We start from the raw sequence: 14,194 nt of genomic DNA on the forward strand, positions 1-14,194 counted from the left end.
AAGCTTCTTGAGCACAAGGATCGAAACAGGAGTTTCTGTTTCATGTGGTGGTGGATGGGCAACAACTGGAGGTTCTCAAGGAGTGGGGAAGCCTCACTGAAGGCACATCTCACTGAAGCCTTGTTGAATGTATATCTCCTCCAAGAGGCCTTCCCTGACTAAACCCTCATTTCCTTTTCTCCAACTCCTTTCTGTGTTGCCCTGAACATGTTGCCCTTTAATTCACCATGCCCTTGGTCCAACAGCACTTATGTACATATCTGTAACTTATCTTTTTATATTAACATCTGTCTCCCCCTCTAGACTACACTCCTTGTGGGCAGAGAATGTCCTTGTTATACTGCACTCCCCCAGTCGCTTAGTATGGTGCTCTGCACACAGTAAACTCTCAATATGATTGATTGATTAGGGAAATGAAGATAATTTTTTTTTAGGAAATTGATCTGGACAGCTGGGTGAAGTAAGGATTGAAGTGGGGAAAGACAGGAGGCAAGGAGGTCAGGAAGGAGGCTGAAGCAAGAGTCAAGGCGGAATGTGATTAAGTGGTTTGATCAGCATAGTAGCAGTTTGGAAAGAGAGGAAAAGATGTATTTTAGCAATGTTGTTTAGGTAGAACTGGCAGAATTTGGTGACACTGTACTCTCCCAGTGCTTAGTACAGTGGTCTGCATACAGTAAACACTCAATAAATACAACTGATCGATTGGGTCAGGTCCCCGGTGTCCAGCACAGTCACGGCCTTGGTGGACTCAGTCCTGCGGAGTTTGGGGTGAGAGCGCTTTATTCTGACCCAACCCACATTCCCAGCAGAGCAACAGGAAAATGGACAGGAAGGAAGGAATGCATTAATTCCAACATTCCATGCCTCCAAGCCCCCAGCTGGCTATTGCCATTGCATTAAACCCAAACTCCCAGCCACCAGTACCACAGTGCCCCACCGGTTCTCCTGCAACCAGCCCCCCAACCTGTGCTTAACTATTGGGACCTCCTTAATCCCAGCCAAGCTAGCAGGGCTGCTGCCTCTCTTGGGATGAGGAGGAAGGGAAGGGCAAGATGAGAAAGAGAAGAGGGAGAGGGAGGAAGCTGGGAAAGGAGGAGAGGGAAGCAGAGAAGGGGCAATAGGTGAAAGGGGAAGGAAAGGAGTGGAAAGAGAGGGAGAGGGGAAAGTGGTGGGGAAAGAAAAAAGAAGGAAGGGGAGAGGAGGAGAAAAAGGAAGGGAACAAGAGGAGGAGGAAGAAGGGAAGGAAAAGGGGAGGTGGTGGAAAAAGAGGAGGAATGACAGGAGGAGGAGAAGGGGAGGTGAAAGAGGTTCAAGGGGAGGGAAAGGAATGAAAGGGAGAATGAGAGGAGGAGAGGAGGCAGAAACTTCTCACCCTCAGCTTCAAGGCTCTCCATCACCTCGCCCCCTCCTACCTCACCTCCCTTCTCTCCTTCTACAGCCCAGCCTGCATCCTCCTCTCCTCTGCCACTAATCTCCTCACCGTGCCTCGTTCTCGCCTGTCCCGCCGTCGACCCCTGGCCCACGTCCTCCCCCGGGCCTGGAATGCCCTCCCTCCCCACATCCTCCAAGCTAGCTTTCTTCCTCCCTTCAAGGCCCTACTGAGAGCTCACCTCCTCCAGGAGACCTTCCCAGACTGAGCCCCCTCCTTCCTCTCCCCCTCCTCCCCCTCTCCATCCCTCCTGCCTTTCCTCCTTCCCTTTCCCACAGCACCTGTATATATGTATATATGTTTGTACGTATTTATTACTCTATTTATTTATTTATTTTACTAGTACATATTTATTCTATTTATTTTATTCTGTTAATATGTTTTGTTTTGTTCTCTGTCTCCCCTTTCTAGACTGTGAGCTCACTGTTGGGTAGGGACCAGCTCTATATGTTGTCAACTTGTACTTCCCAAGCGCTTAGTACAGTGCTCTGCACACAGTAAGCGCTCAATAAATACGATTGAATGAATGAATGAATGAATGAATGAGGTGTAGCAAGAAAGAGGAAGGAGGAATGAGAAGAGAGGTAGAAGGGAAGATGAAAGAGAGGGATGGGGAGAAGGGGAAGGAGGATGGGGAAAGGGAAGAAAAGAGGAGGAGGGAGGAGGAAGAAGAGGAGGAGGAGAGGAAGATGCTTACTGGGTCCCAGGCCTCTTTCCTGGGCACAACCACCCATGGGCCTGAGAGGCTCAGACACAACCCCAAGAGCCAGCCAATCAGTCTGTTTTCTGGATACCTGCCCCAGGAGGAGCCCTACCTGCTGGTTGGATTCCTGGTCCGTGCAGAGACTGTCCTCATCTTCATGGTCATCTATGTCTGACTCCCCAGGGGCAATGGGCACGCGGATGGCCCCATTGGGATCGGTGACAGAGTCCTCGGGCTGCAGGACTGAATCCTGACCCTGGAAAGCCCCCACAGCTGGGTTAGTCTCCCTGTGGCCCTCAGGCTCCGGAGCCGGGTCTGGCAAGGCGCAGAGGTACACACAGTCGGGCAGGAGCCCCGAGGATGGAGGGGCTGCCAGCTTCCCTGAGGCAGCGGGGGGCCAGGGTGGGCGCAGAGCGTGACCGCACAGACGCCGCAGGGCACAGAAGCCCCGCTGGATGCGGGCAAAGGCGAGCTGCAGGTTGTTCATCTCCCTGTCCTCGTCGGGGGCGGAAAGGCTGTCGGCACTGAAGGAGCTCAGGAGCAGGGCCAGGAACAGGTTCAGCACCTACAGGAGGGTGGACAAGTGGGACACTGATCTTGGCAGCCCGGCCCGACCCCAGCCCCAGCCTTGGCTGGGATTAAAGTCAGGGTTAGGCCTATGTCTGGGGCCCATTGGTAGGGTTTGGGCCTAGGTGGGGAGCCTCTCACTGACGTCACCTTCCTCAGTTAAACCCAGACCCATCTGGGTCTGGACGGCCTGAATCTTGAAGAACAGCAAAGAAAGTGCTCCACCTTAAAGCTTTGCTCCCAACTCCCCAAGCCCTGCTCATCCTGGCAGCCAGAACCACCTTACAGGCCAGCTCTGAAGTCCAGTTTCCATGGCCCCAAATCCACTCAATCGCAGGTCCTAGAGGGCTGCTCCTGCAGCTTGGGGGGCTTCTCAGTAACATAACCTACACCCCTCACCCAGGAGCTCGGGTCCCCTCTCCTTCTCCCAGAAACAGAGTCAATGACTGCTCCTCAGCCATCTCTTCTCCAGGTGGGACAGTCTGCCCCCTCCTCCCCTTTTCTATCTTTCACTGTTCCTGAGGCTCTTCCCTGGACTCTCCCCAGTGTTCCCACTCCCTGCTGATGGTGCAGGGTCAGAAGCCAGACACGGGGCCAGTGGGGGTCTGCCCCTGTGAGAGCTATTGGGAAGGTTACAGCCTGGCTCCTGACCGTCCCCACGGCCATAGCAGTTCCTGTAATATCACCCGTGCACAGCTGACCTTTAGCAGCTGGGGGGGCCACTGTGGCCCTCAGATTGTTTTCGGCTTTCCTGGTGCCCAGCTGAAGTCTCTCCACCCTGGATCCTCATGGTACCAACTTGGCACACCTCTCTGCAGCACCGAACGTGAGTTTGCATTTCTCCCCTTTGGCGGGCGTTTGTCTCGGTGTCTCAGACAGCACCGCACCATCTCTCCCTACCCTGCTTCACCCCAGTGAGCGGTAATTACCCTCCATTCAAATGGAAATCTTTACTTGTGCCTGCCCGCCTGCCCACCTGCTTGCTTGCCTGCTGCAGCCGGCCACCCACGCAACTCCACTTCCGCTCCCTGCACCACACAGCAGCTAGAGCCCCTAGAGCACCAGGCCCTGCAGGGGACCCTCAGGGGCGTGGCTTCCCAGGCACCGCCCCCCGGGCTCCAAGTCCCCCATAAGAAGGTGGCAGCAGGCCTTGCTCCAGGTCTCCCTGTGCTGTGGAAAGGCTAGATGGCTGTTGCGGGAGGCCCAGAAAGTGAACATCACCCCCACAGTTGGGCAGTGCTGCCCTCTCCTCCCATGGTCCAGTCCCATCTCCCACACACTTCCCGAATCCTCTCCTACCCTGAGGGAGAAAGTCCCCATCCTGTTCCCAGCAGGACCTTGCTGGGGACCACATGATCCATGGATGAAGGCACCCAAGGGCATTTAGGGCCCAGGGAGACAGGAGTCCAGGGGCCTCAACCCAGTGTCCCTGTGGGCCTCAGTATCCCCATCTGGTCAGAACCAAGTGCCAGCCTCAGCCCCGTCTCAGGGACCAGAGTTCCTCAGGGATCTCCAGACCTCCTGCCCAGGGCCCAGTCAGTTAGCAGCGTGTGCTGAGCCCCGGGCCCTGATTTACTGCCTCTTCCTCCTCCTCTTCTCCTTCTCTTCCTCCTCCGCCTTAGGGTAGCACAAGACACCAGGCCCCTCTTGCCCCCACAGACAACACTCTGCACACTAGATCCTATCCAGGAGCCTGGGGGAGAGGCATCATCTATCCCAGGGTAGAACCTGTGTTCTAATCCTAGCTCTGCCAGTAGCTGCTGTATGACCTTGGGAAAGTCACTTAAATGTTCCATGCCTCGGTTTCTTCACCTATATGGGGGTTTAATGCCTGTTCTCCCTCCTTAGACTGTGAGCCCTATGTGAAACAGGAACTATGTCCAACCTGAATAACATTTATCTACTCCAGTGCTTAGAACAATGCTTGACCTATAGTAAGCATTTAATATAATAATAATAACAATAATAATAATACCTTGCATGATGAACACCATGTCTAGGGTCCGGGTCCTCCCCCAGAAACACTGACAACATGATCCTGCCTCCACATTGAGCCCCAGGTCTCATGCATATGGGGTTCACAGGCAAGAATGGTGTGGCCCCACTCTCTCGGCTCTGCTGTGCCCTGTTCGAGGAGCAAGCTCCCTCACCTCTTCCCCTCTCTCAAGCCAGCCCATGGGGAGGACACACACAATGGGTAGCTAAGAGGCCCTCCCCGAGGTGGTTGGATTTTCCTTCACCACTCATGCCCCACAGAACGGATCATGAGCGATGACTCCCGTTCAGCCAAAGGTCTGTCCAGATAGAGACTATGTCCCCAACAGGGACACCAGGTCACTGGGTGGGGACCCTCTACTGGCTGCCTCGTGGTTGAATTTAAATCACCCAACCCCACGATTCTCCCCTCTTCATTCGTCATTCTCCTCTAGTGACCCAGAAAGGACCATCCAACACTTCTGACTCTTCCTCCAGTGACCCAGCACTCACCTTCCAACACCCCTTTACCAGTATGGACCGACCAACAACCCTGACATACCCCTCTCCATCCCTCACTCTCTCCCAGTGACCCAGCATGGACCATCCAAGACCTCTGACTCTCCCTTGAGTGGGTGTTCCTCACACCCATGGGAGTGGGATTTTGGGATGCAGCAATTCCAAGCTCTCCCTTCCTGGTTCCATCAACGCCAACCCTACTCCTCCCAGCTTGCACCTATCCAGCCTGCAGATCCTGGCCCATCTCTCTCTGAGAGTGAGACCCCCAAAGTTACTCACCACTAGATTGCCAATGACCATGACCAGCAGGAATACAAGAAGGCACAGCGACTGGCCAGACACCTCCATGCAGTCCCACATGGTCTCGATCCACTCGCCACACAGTATGCGGAAGATGATGAGGAAGGAGTGGAAAAAGTCGACCATGTGCCAGCGTGGAAGGCTGCCCGCAGGGCTGATCTTGAGCCTGTGGTCATCGTAATTCTTCCCAAACAGCTGCATGCCGACCACAGCAAAGATGAAGACAATGATGGCCAGCACCAGAGTCAAGTTCCCCAGAGCCCCCACCGAGTTTCCGATGATCTTAATTAGGGTGTTGAGCGTCGGCCATGACTTGGCCAGTTTGAAGACCCTCAGCTGTGGGCGAAGGGGGCAACAAGGGATCAGTCGGGGGAAGAGGGTGCCCTGGCTCCTCCTTCCCGGGGGAATGGGTCTTGGGGTGAGGGGAAGGGTCCTAGGAGGACCTGGGGCCCCTTGCCACCTGAGCATCCTGAGAGATGGGCAGATCTCAGTCTGGCATGGGTCCAGGGGAGGAGAAGGTGGTTTGGATGTGCTTGTGCCAAAGGTGCCAGCCAAGCTGTAGGGGCAAGGGACTGGGGCAGGATTGATGGTGACAGCTGCCCCACAGTCTGGCCCAGGGCTGGAGATGGGTGGGGGTAATGGAGGGGGTTTGTGGCAGAGGTGGGGCAGAGGACCAGAGTAGGGTTGATGGTGACAGCTGCCCCATGATCTGACCTGGGGCTGGGCATGAGGGGATGGAGATGGGGGCAGGATGTCAGTGAGACTAGGGGCCAGGTAGACCAGGGTTTCAAGGGGACCAAGGGACTGGGTGGGCTAAGGACTTAAGAAGACCATGATTGAGGTGATCCTAGATCCTCCATCCAAGAGGTAGACTGGGGGAGGTGGCTATGAGTGTGGGGTTGATGGAAAAAAATTAGCAGTGGGCTTGGATGGGGATCCTCCTCATTGTGTTGGGTTGTCAATGGACCCCAAGAGCCCAGCCAGGACCCCGATCATGGGGGCTCTGATACCCTCTGTCCACCCTGCCCCGTGGCATGGGCCTCGGCAGAACGGACAGTAATACCAGGCGGAAGGAGCGCAGGACAGACAGGTTGCCCATGCGGGACAGCCCCAGCTCCATCAGGCTCAGGATCACGATGATGCTGTCGAAGATGTTCCAGCCTTGCTGGAAGTAGTAGTAGGGGTCCAGGGCGATGACCTTGAAGGTCATCTCGGCTGTAAAAATCCCAGTGAAAACCTGCAGGGACACGCGGGCCAACGGCAAGATTGGTGGGGATGAGCTCACCTTGAGCTGTTTTGGGGCAGCAGGGGGATAAGCCAGGAAACATGGTCTCCTAGCAGGTGGGAATGAACAGGAATCCACCAGGGTCCCCACACCTAGGCAGCCCCCCCCCGCCCCCAAGCCTGCTTTTTCCAATCAGTCAATAATTCATATGTCCTGGGCACCTATGGTGTGCTGAGTGTCGTGCTGGGCCATTGCTGTGGGCAGAGTGCTGAGTTGAGTGTCTGCTGAGTCAGAGCACTGTACCAGGCCCTTACTGTGGGCAGGGTGCTGTAGCAGGTCCTTACTGTGGGCAGGGTGCTATACTGGGCACCTAGTGTGTGTGGAGCTCTGTACAGGGCACCTACTCTGTGCAGAGCACTGTACTGAGTTCTTAGGAGAGTAGAGAACAGGAAGTAGATGGGGTACCAGTCCTCAAGGATCTTACTATTGAGCAGGGGTGACAGATGCTAAAATAAAAGCCTGGTAGGAAAAAGAAGGAAAAGGTAATATGTACTTGAGTTAGAGAAGAAGTGTCATCAATAGTTGTGAGCTCTTAAGTGATTAGATAGGGCAGAAGCACTGAAGCAGCAGAAAGGGGAAACAGAAGTAAGGGAAATTGGAAATTTTCCAGGGAAGGCCTCCTGGAGGAGATGGGATTTCAGAAAGGCTTTGAGGATTGGGAGAGCAGTGGGTTCCTCGGGGTGAAGAGGGGAACAGTTCCAGAAAGGAAGGGAGGGTGCGAGCAAGATGTGAGTGGCAGGAGAGGTGAGAACAAGGCAAAGGGAACAGGTTGGCTGGAAAAAAACCAAGCAAGCGAGCTGGGATGGAGTGGGAAAAGAAGACTGGAAAACAGAGTGGGAGGAGGAGTGTTTATTGAGAGACATAAAGCCACTGGTCAGGAGTTTCTGCTTCATGCAGAGAGGGCTGGGCACCAATGGAGGTGAGGAGTGGGGAGATGCAGAAAGTTGTGGGCAGAAAGCTGTTTTAGACAAATGATCCGAGCAGCAGAGTGAAGTAGGGACTGGAGAGGGGAGAGACTGGAGGCAAGGAGGTCTGTGAGGAGGCTGACACAGTAGTCAAATTAGGATATGACAAGTGCCTAGACCCGCGGGGGGAATGAATGGAGAAGAGGTATATCCTGGATCCTGGAAAGTGTAGTGATGTAGTAAGCGCCCAGGACAATGCCCTGCAAACAGCAGGTGTCCCGTCTGTTCAAACCCCACCCAATGAGGATGAAGAACAGTTTGCCATTGAAGTTTAGAAATAATAGCAGGACATGGCAGTGGGGTAGGGTAGGGCAGCGGTGGGCCAGGGGTCCCTTACCAGGTTGCCAACATACAGCATGTCCTCAAACTCAGGTGTCATGTCGTAGTGCTCCAGGGCCATGAACAGGGTATTGAGCACGATGCACAGGGTGATGGCCAGGTCGGTAAATGGGTCCATGACTACGAACCTCACCCACCGCTTGATGGACAGCCAGAAAGGGCAGCAATCCCACACCAGGTAGGTCTGGGCAAAGTGGGTCCAGCACAGGGGGCACTGCCGGTGGGAATCTTCCAGTTCTGGGGATGAAGGGTGGGTGTCAGCACCCCCAGGACAGTTCCTTGCTCTTCTTTGGCTACTGGGGCTGCAAAGGTGGGGCAGACCCCCGCAGCAGGGACCACCACGAGGAGGTAGGGAGGGGAGGGTGCGGGAACCACAATCCCAACCATAAGATTCTGGGCAGGCTCACTCCCCTGAGCCAGGTTGCTTCTTCCCATGGAAGGGGTGGACATAGCTCCCCTCACTGCCCAGAGTGGGAAACTGAGGCCTCAGCTGGAGCCGACAGAAGACCACTAGCGTGTTGGGACCTGGGGTATACAACTCTCCCCACCCCAGGGCTCTTCTTCCCATACAGGACCCCACCATACGGCCACGTCCCTACACCCCACAGACACCCTGGCGGATGGATAGACAGGTGGATGGGCAGCAGACTCACCCTCCAAGGCGCTCGTGATGACACTGGCTGCACTCAACGCCCTCTGCCGCTCAAACGGACCCTGGGAATGGTCCTCAGGTAGCTGTTTCTGGCTAACCCCATCTGACAGTGTCGTCTGAGAGGGAAGACATGGCGGGTTCTGACCTCAGACCCCGGACTGGGTCAACTAGCAGATTTGGCCCAACTGTCTCCCCCCAGCCAGAGCTTCCGGCGGCTACCAGCCAGCAAATGGATCCTGGGATGATCTATGAGACCCTCCAGCTAGCCACCGAGAGTGAAGGGGAATGGTTCTGGGAACTTGTCTGCCCGGGTGAGGGGAGGTGGAGGTTGGGCAGCTGAGAGGCTGCTGCTGTTTACTCTCACAGGTTGGTGATGGCTGATCCCCGTGTCTGCTCTCTCGTTCCCCTCCCTCCCAGGTCTGCCTACCAGATGGCCGCCAAGAACCTAGGCATGGCTGAGCCAAAACTCGCCCGGGCCTATACGTGCACCTTGGGGACTGTCCACCTGAGGTGAAACACCTGCCGTGTCCGCACCACCATGGAAAGGCGAGGACACCGATGGGAGTGAGGCCTACAGAAAGCACGTTGCCAGATGTGAATCACATTAAGGAGTGTATGAGCTAGGCCAGGGCAGGATAGCCAGAGCTCTGCAGCCTGCCACCAAACGTGGAGCTTCCTACACATAGCTCAAGGCCCCGCATGGCCCTCTGGCCCATTAAGGAGGGAAGATGACTACAGTCCCATCACAGGCCAGGAGAGAAACCTGCACAGACAGCTATAACGTTACAGTACGTTCCCTTCAATGTGCCTTCAATCTGTAGAAGCAGCATGGCCTAGTGGATACAGCATAGGCCTTGGAGTAAAAAAGACCTGGGTTCTAATCCCAGCTCTGCCATTTGTCTGCTGTATGTCCTTGGACAAGTCACTTCACTTCTCTGGTCCTCAGTTACCTCATCTGTACAATGGGGATTAATACTGTGAGTCCCATATGGGACAGGGGCTGTTTCCAACCCTATTTGCTTGTATCTACCCCAGCACTTAGTACGGTGCCTGGCACATAATAGGCACTAACAAATACCAGAATTATTATTATCAGTAGTAGTAGTATGATTATTATTATTAAAAGTGAAAAGGGGTCCCTTTAAAACATCCAAAACCTTCTGATATCCAAAGACCTGGCCCTTGGTTCATTGGAAAGAGTATGGATCTGGGAGTCACCATTCATTCATTCATTCACTCATTCAATCGTATTTATTGAGCGCTTACTGTGTGCTGAGCACTATACTAAGCGCTGGAGAAGTACAAGTTGGCAACATATAGAGACGGTCCCTACTCAACAACGGGCTCACAGTCTAGAAGGGGGAGACAGACAACAAAACAAAACATGTGGACAGGTGTCAAGTCATCAAAATAAACAGAAGTAAAGCTAGATGCACATCATTAACAAAATAAATAGAATAGTAAATAGGTACAAATAAAATAAATAGAGTAATAAATCTGTACAAACATATATACAGGTGCTGTGGGGAAAGGAAGGAGGTAGGGCGGGGGGAATGGGGAGGGGGAGAGGAAAAAGGAGGGTCAGGGCTGGGGAGGGGGAGAGGAAAAAGGGGGCTCAGTCTGGGAAGGCCTCCTGGAGGAGGTGAGCTCTCAGTAGGGCTTTGAAGGGAGGAAGAGAGCTTGCTTGGCGGATGTGTGTGTGGGGGGCATTCCAGGCCAGGGGGAGGACGTGGGCCGGGGGTCGATGGTGGGACAGGCGAGAACGAGGCACGGTGAGGAGATTAGCGGCAGAGGAACGGAGGGTGCGGGGTGGGCTGTAGAAGGAGAGCAGGGAGGTGAGGTAGGAGGGGGCAAGGTGATGGAGAGCCTTGAAGCCGAGAGGTCCTGGGCTCTTATCCCAGCTCTGTCACTACCTGCTGTGAGAACTCAGGCAACTCACTTCGTTTCTCTGTGCCTCATTTTCCTCATCTGTACAATGGGGATGAAATACCTGTCCTCCCTCCCCTTAGACTGTGAGCCCCATGATGGGCTGGGTCTATGTCTGACATGATTGCCTTTTATTCATTCATTTTTATATCAACCTCAGCACTTACTTCAGAATTTGATACATAATAAATGCTTAACAAATATCACAGTTATTTCCATTATTGTTCCACCTCCCAAGTAAGTCGCCATAGCATTCCTGCAAAGCATTCATGCATTCTTTCATTCAAGCACCTGGGCCCAATGGCTGAGATCTCCATCCTGCTTAAACCCTTACACAAACTATTCCTCAACACCCAGACCACCAAGAAGATGCCACGGGATCTCCAAGGTGCTACCATCATCTCCTGTCTTCAAGAAGAAAGCAGGAGATTAGACTACAACAATGAGCAAGGGTCACATTACTCTCCATTGCTGGCAAGATCCGGACCAATGTCCCTCCATAGAGCAGATCCACAAGTGGCTGAGGAAATTTGGCTGCCCTGAAAAGTTCATCAGGGTTCTGAGACAACTTCAGGACGCTTGGCTGGGCCAGGGCTGGGGATGCCCCATCTGAGCCTTTTCCCATCACCAAAGGGGTGAAGCAGGGATGTGTGCTGGGCCCTAGCCTGTTCAATTTACTCTAGGCAGCCATGCTGGAGGATGCAAACAAGAGAAGCACCATGATCTAGCCATTAGAGCACAGGCCTGGGAGTCAGAAGGACCTGGGTTCTAAACCCAGCTACACCACTCGTCTGCTGTGTGACCCTTAGTTATCTCATCGGTAAAATGGAGATTAAGACTGTGAGCCCCATGTCCAACCTGCTTACCTTGTATCAACCCCAGGGCTTCAAACAGTGCCTGGCACATAGGAAGCACTTAACAAATACCGTTAAAAAGAAAAGAGAGAGCCCTGGATGTGGAGATTAGATGCGGGTGGTAGAATTATAATAATAATGATGGTATTTGTTAAGTGCTTACTATATTCCAAGCACTGTTCTAAGCGCTGGGGTAGATACAAGGGCATCAGGTTGTCCCTCGTGGGGCTCACAGTCTTAATCCCCATTTTACAGATGAGGGAACTGAGGCACAGATCAGTTAAGTGGCTTGCCCAAGGCCACACAGCAGACAGTTGGCAGAGCGGGGATTAGACCCCATGTCCTCTGACTCCGAAGCCCATGCTCTTTCCGCTAAGCCATGCTGCTTCTCCTAGTGTGAAGGAGAATACTCCTCCAAGTTTCTAGGAAACTCTTCCAACGCAACCGACTGCAAGGATCTTCCAAATTAATGAATTGTTCTTTGCAGATGTCTGTACCCTAGCAGTGCAGACCTCAAAAGACATGCTAACAATTGAAACAGCTTCAACGAATCAGCCAGGTGTTACTGTCAGATGATAAGTCTGAAGAAAGCTGAAGTGAGGTTTCAGCTCATGCCAGGGAGCTAAACGCCAGCACAGAATTCCACTACCCCGGCAGCACATGGGTCAATAATACAATGACAGACAAGGAAGAAGGCCAGTTCTTCTTTCGGGAAGCCATTAAACAGAGTGTGGCAGCAGAGTGGCACCAGGCTAAAGACCAAATTGAAGATCAACAGAGCTGCCTGACTTCCTCTTTGAGACTCCCCACAAATGCCATATTTGACTCCTTTACCAACCCCATTAAGGTTACTTATGGGAAATGCTCAGCATCAAATGGGAGGGTAGAATCGCAAACAGTAGAGTCTTCGAGTGAAGTTAGTCTCCTTCTTAACACTGATGCAACACAATTGCACCAGGTAGGAACTCCTTCCCCTAGCACATCTGGGAGATCACCTCTTCCCCCCGGCACCCAAAGCCCTGCAGAAATCACACTTCCTCCAGGAGGATTTCCCAGATTAATCTCTCATCTCTCTACCTTATATCCCCACAACTTCCATTTCAGCTCTTCTCCCTGTAGACTGTAAGCTCACTAAGGACAGAGAACGTGTCTATAAACTCTGTTGAACTCCAAGTGCTTAGCATGGTGCTCTGCACACAGTAAGCACTCAATAAATACCACTGATTGATTGATTCTTGATTTACTAAGCACTTGGGTACCTGTCCCCCACTCTAGCACTTAGGAATATATTTTTATACTCTATTACTTCTTCCTATCTGTAATTTATTAATTCATTCATTCTGTTGTACTTGTTAAGTGCTTACTGTGTGCAAAGCACTGTACTGAGCACTTGGGAAAGTACAATACAACAATAAATAGTGACCACAACGAGTTCACAGTCTAGGGCAGGGAGACAGACATCAATACAAATAAATAATTAATCTTAATGTTTTTTCTCCCCTGTTGGAGTGTAAACTCTTTGTGAATAAGGATCATATCTACTAACTCTATTGCACTTAGTACAGTGCCTTGCAATCGGTAAGTGCTCAGTATATACTGACAGATTCAGTGACTTATGAAGAGAATGAATGGCAGAATTGTAAACCCTCTGAGGGCAGGGATTATCTTTCGCATTTGGTGTATTCTCCCAAACACTTAGTACACCCAGTATGATCTTAATAAATACCACTGATTGATAGCCAAGAGCTGTTGTATGGTGATCTGAAATGTGGGAGCCCAAGCCAAGGGGAACCTTGGATATTCTGTAAAGATGCATTCCAGATCGAGAACCGGGAGACACCTGGGGCAGAAAGACCAGCAGGGCACACTGTGATCCAGGAAACAGCAGCCTCTTGGGGAGTAGAAGCTTCAGGAGAATCATGGGATATGGATGCAAAAGGGAAAACAGCACCACACACTCCAGACCACCGTTAGCGAGACTAGGCTTTGAGGTTAAAGTGCCATACATATGATGCATAAATGGGGAATACTGGAGAAGCCCGCACACTCTGCTCCTCTGCCGCTAACCTCCTCACTGTGCCTCATTCTCACCTGTCCCGCCATAGACCCCTGGCCCACGTCCTACCTCTGGCCTGGAATGACCTCCTTCCTCACATCCACCAAACTAGCTCTTTTCCCCTCCTCAAAGCTCTACTGAGAGCTCACCTCCTCCAGGAGGTCTTCCCAGACTGAGCCCCTTTCCTCTGCTCCTCCTCCCCTCCCCATCGCCCCTACTCCCTCCCTCTGCTCTACCACCTTCCCTGCCCCACAGCACTTGTGCATATTTGTACATATTTATTACTCTATTTTATTAAAGATGTGTATATATCTATAATTCTATTTATCTATTTTGATGATACTGATGCCTGTCTACTTGCTTTGTTTTGTTGTCTGTCTACCCCTTTAAGACTGTGAGCCCGTTGTTGGGTAGGGATTGTCTCTGTTGACGAATTGTACTTTCCAAGCACTTAGCACAGTGCTCTGCACACAGTAAGTGCTCAATAAATATGATTGAATGAATGAATGAATGAATGAATGAACGAATGAAGAAGCAGGAGAATGGGATGGGGCAAACAGTTCCTGGCAGTGGCACAGAAAGCAGATACCAGAAGGCATACGAAAACAAATAGAACACAAAAGGA

At 52.3% G+C, this 14,194-nt stretch overlaps 1 protein-coding gene across 1 annotated transcript in view; it reads right to left on the reverse strand.

The window, feature by feature from the left end:
• LOC119936124 (sodium channel protein type 5 subunit alpha-like) overlaps window positions 1-14,194 on the reverse strand; it is a 69,391-nt gene that overhangs the window by 21,636 nt on the left and 33,561 nt on the right. Inside the window, 5 exon segments of the mRNA XM_038755545.1 lie at window positions 2,245-2,697; window positions 5,472-5,828; window positions 6,556-6,729; window positions 8,080-8,318; window positions 8,735-8,849. Coding sequence (XP_038611473.1) covers window positions 2,245-2,697; window positions 5,472-5,828; window positions 6,556-6,729; window positions 8,080-8,318; window positions 8,735-8,849 — 1,338 coding nt within the window.

This window comes from Tachyglossus aculeatus, chromosome 13 (genome assembly GCF_015852505.1).
Source record: "Tachyglossus aculeatus isolate mTacAcu1 chromosome 13, mTacAcu1.pri, whole genome shotgun sequence".
NCBI classification, from domain to species: Eukaryota; Metazoa; Chordata; class Mammalia; order Monotremata; family Tachyglossidae; genus Tachyglossus; species Tachyglossus aculeatus.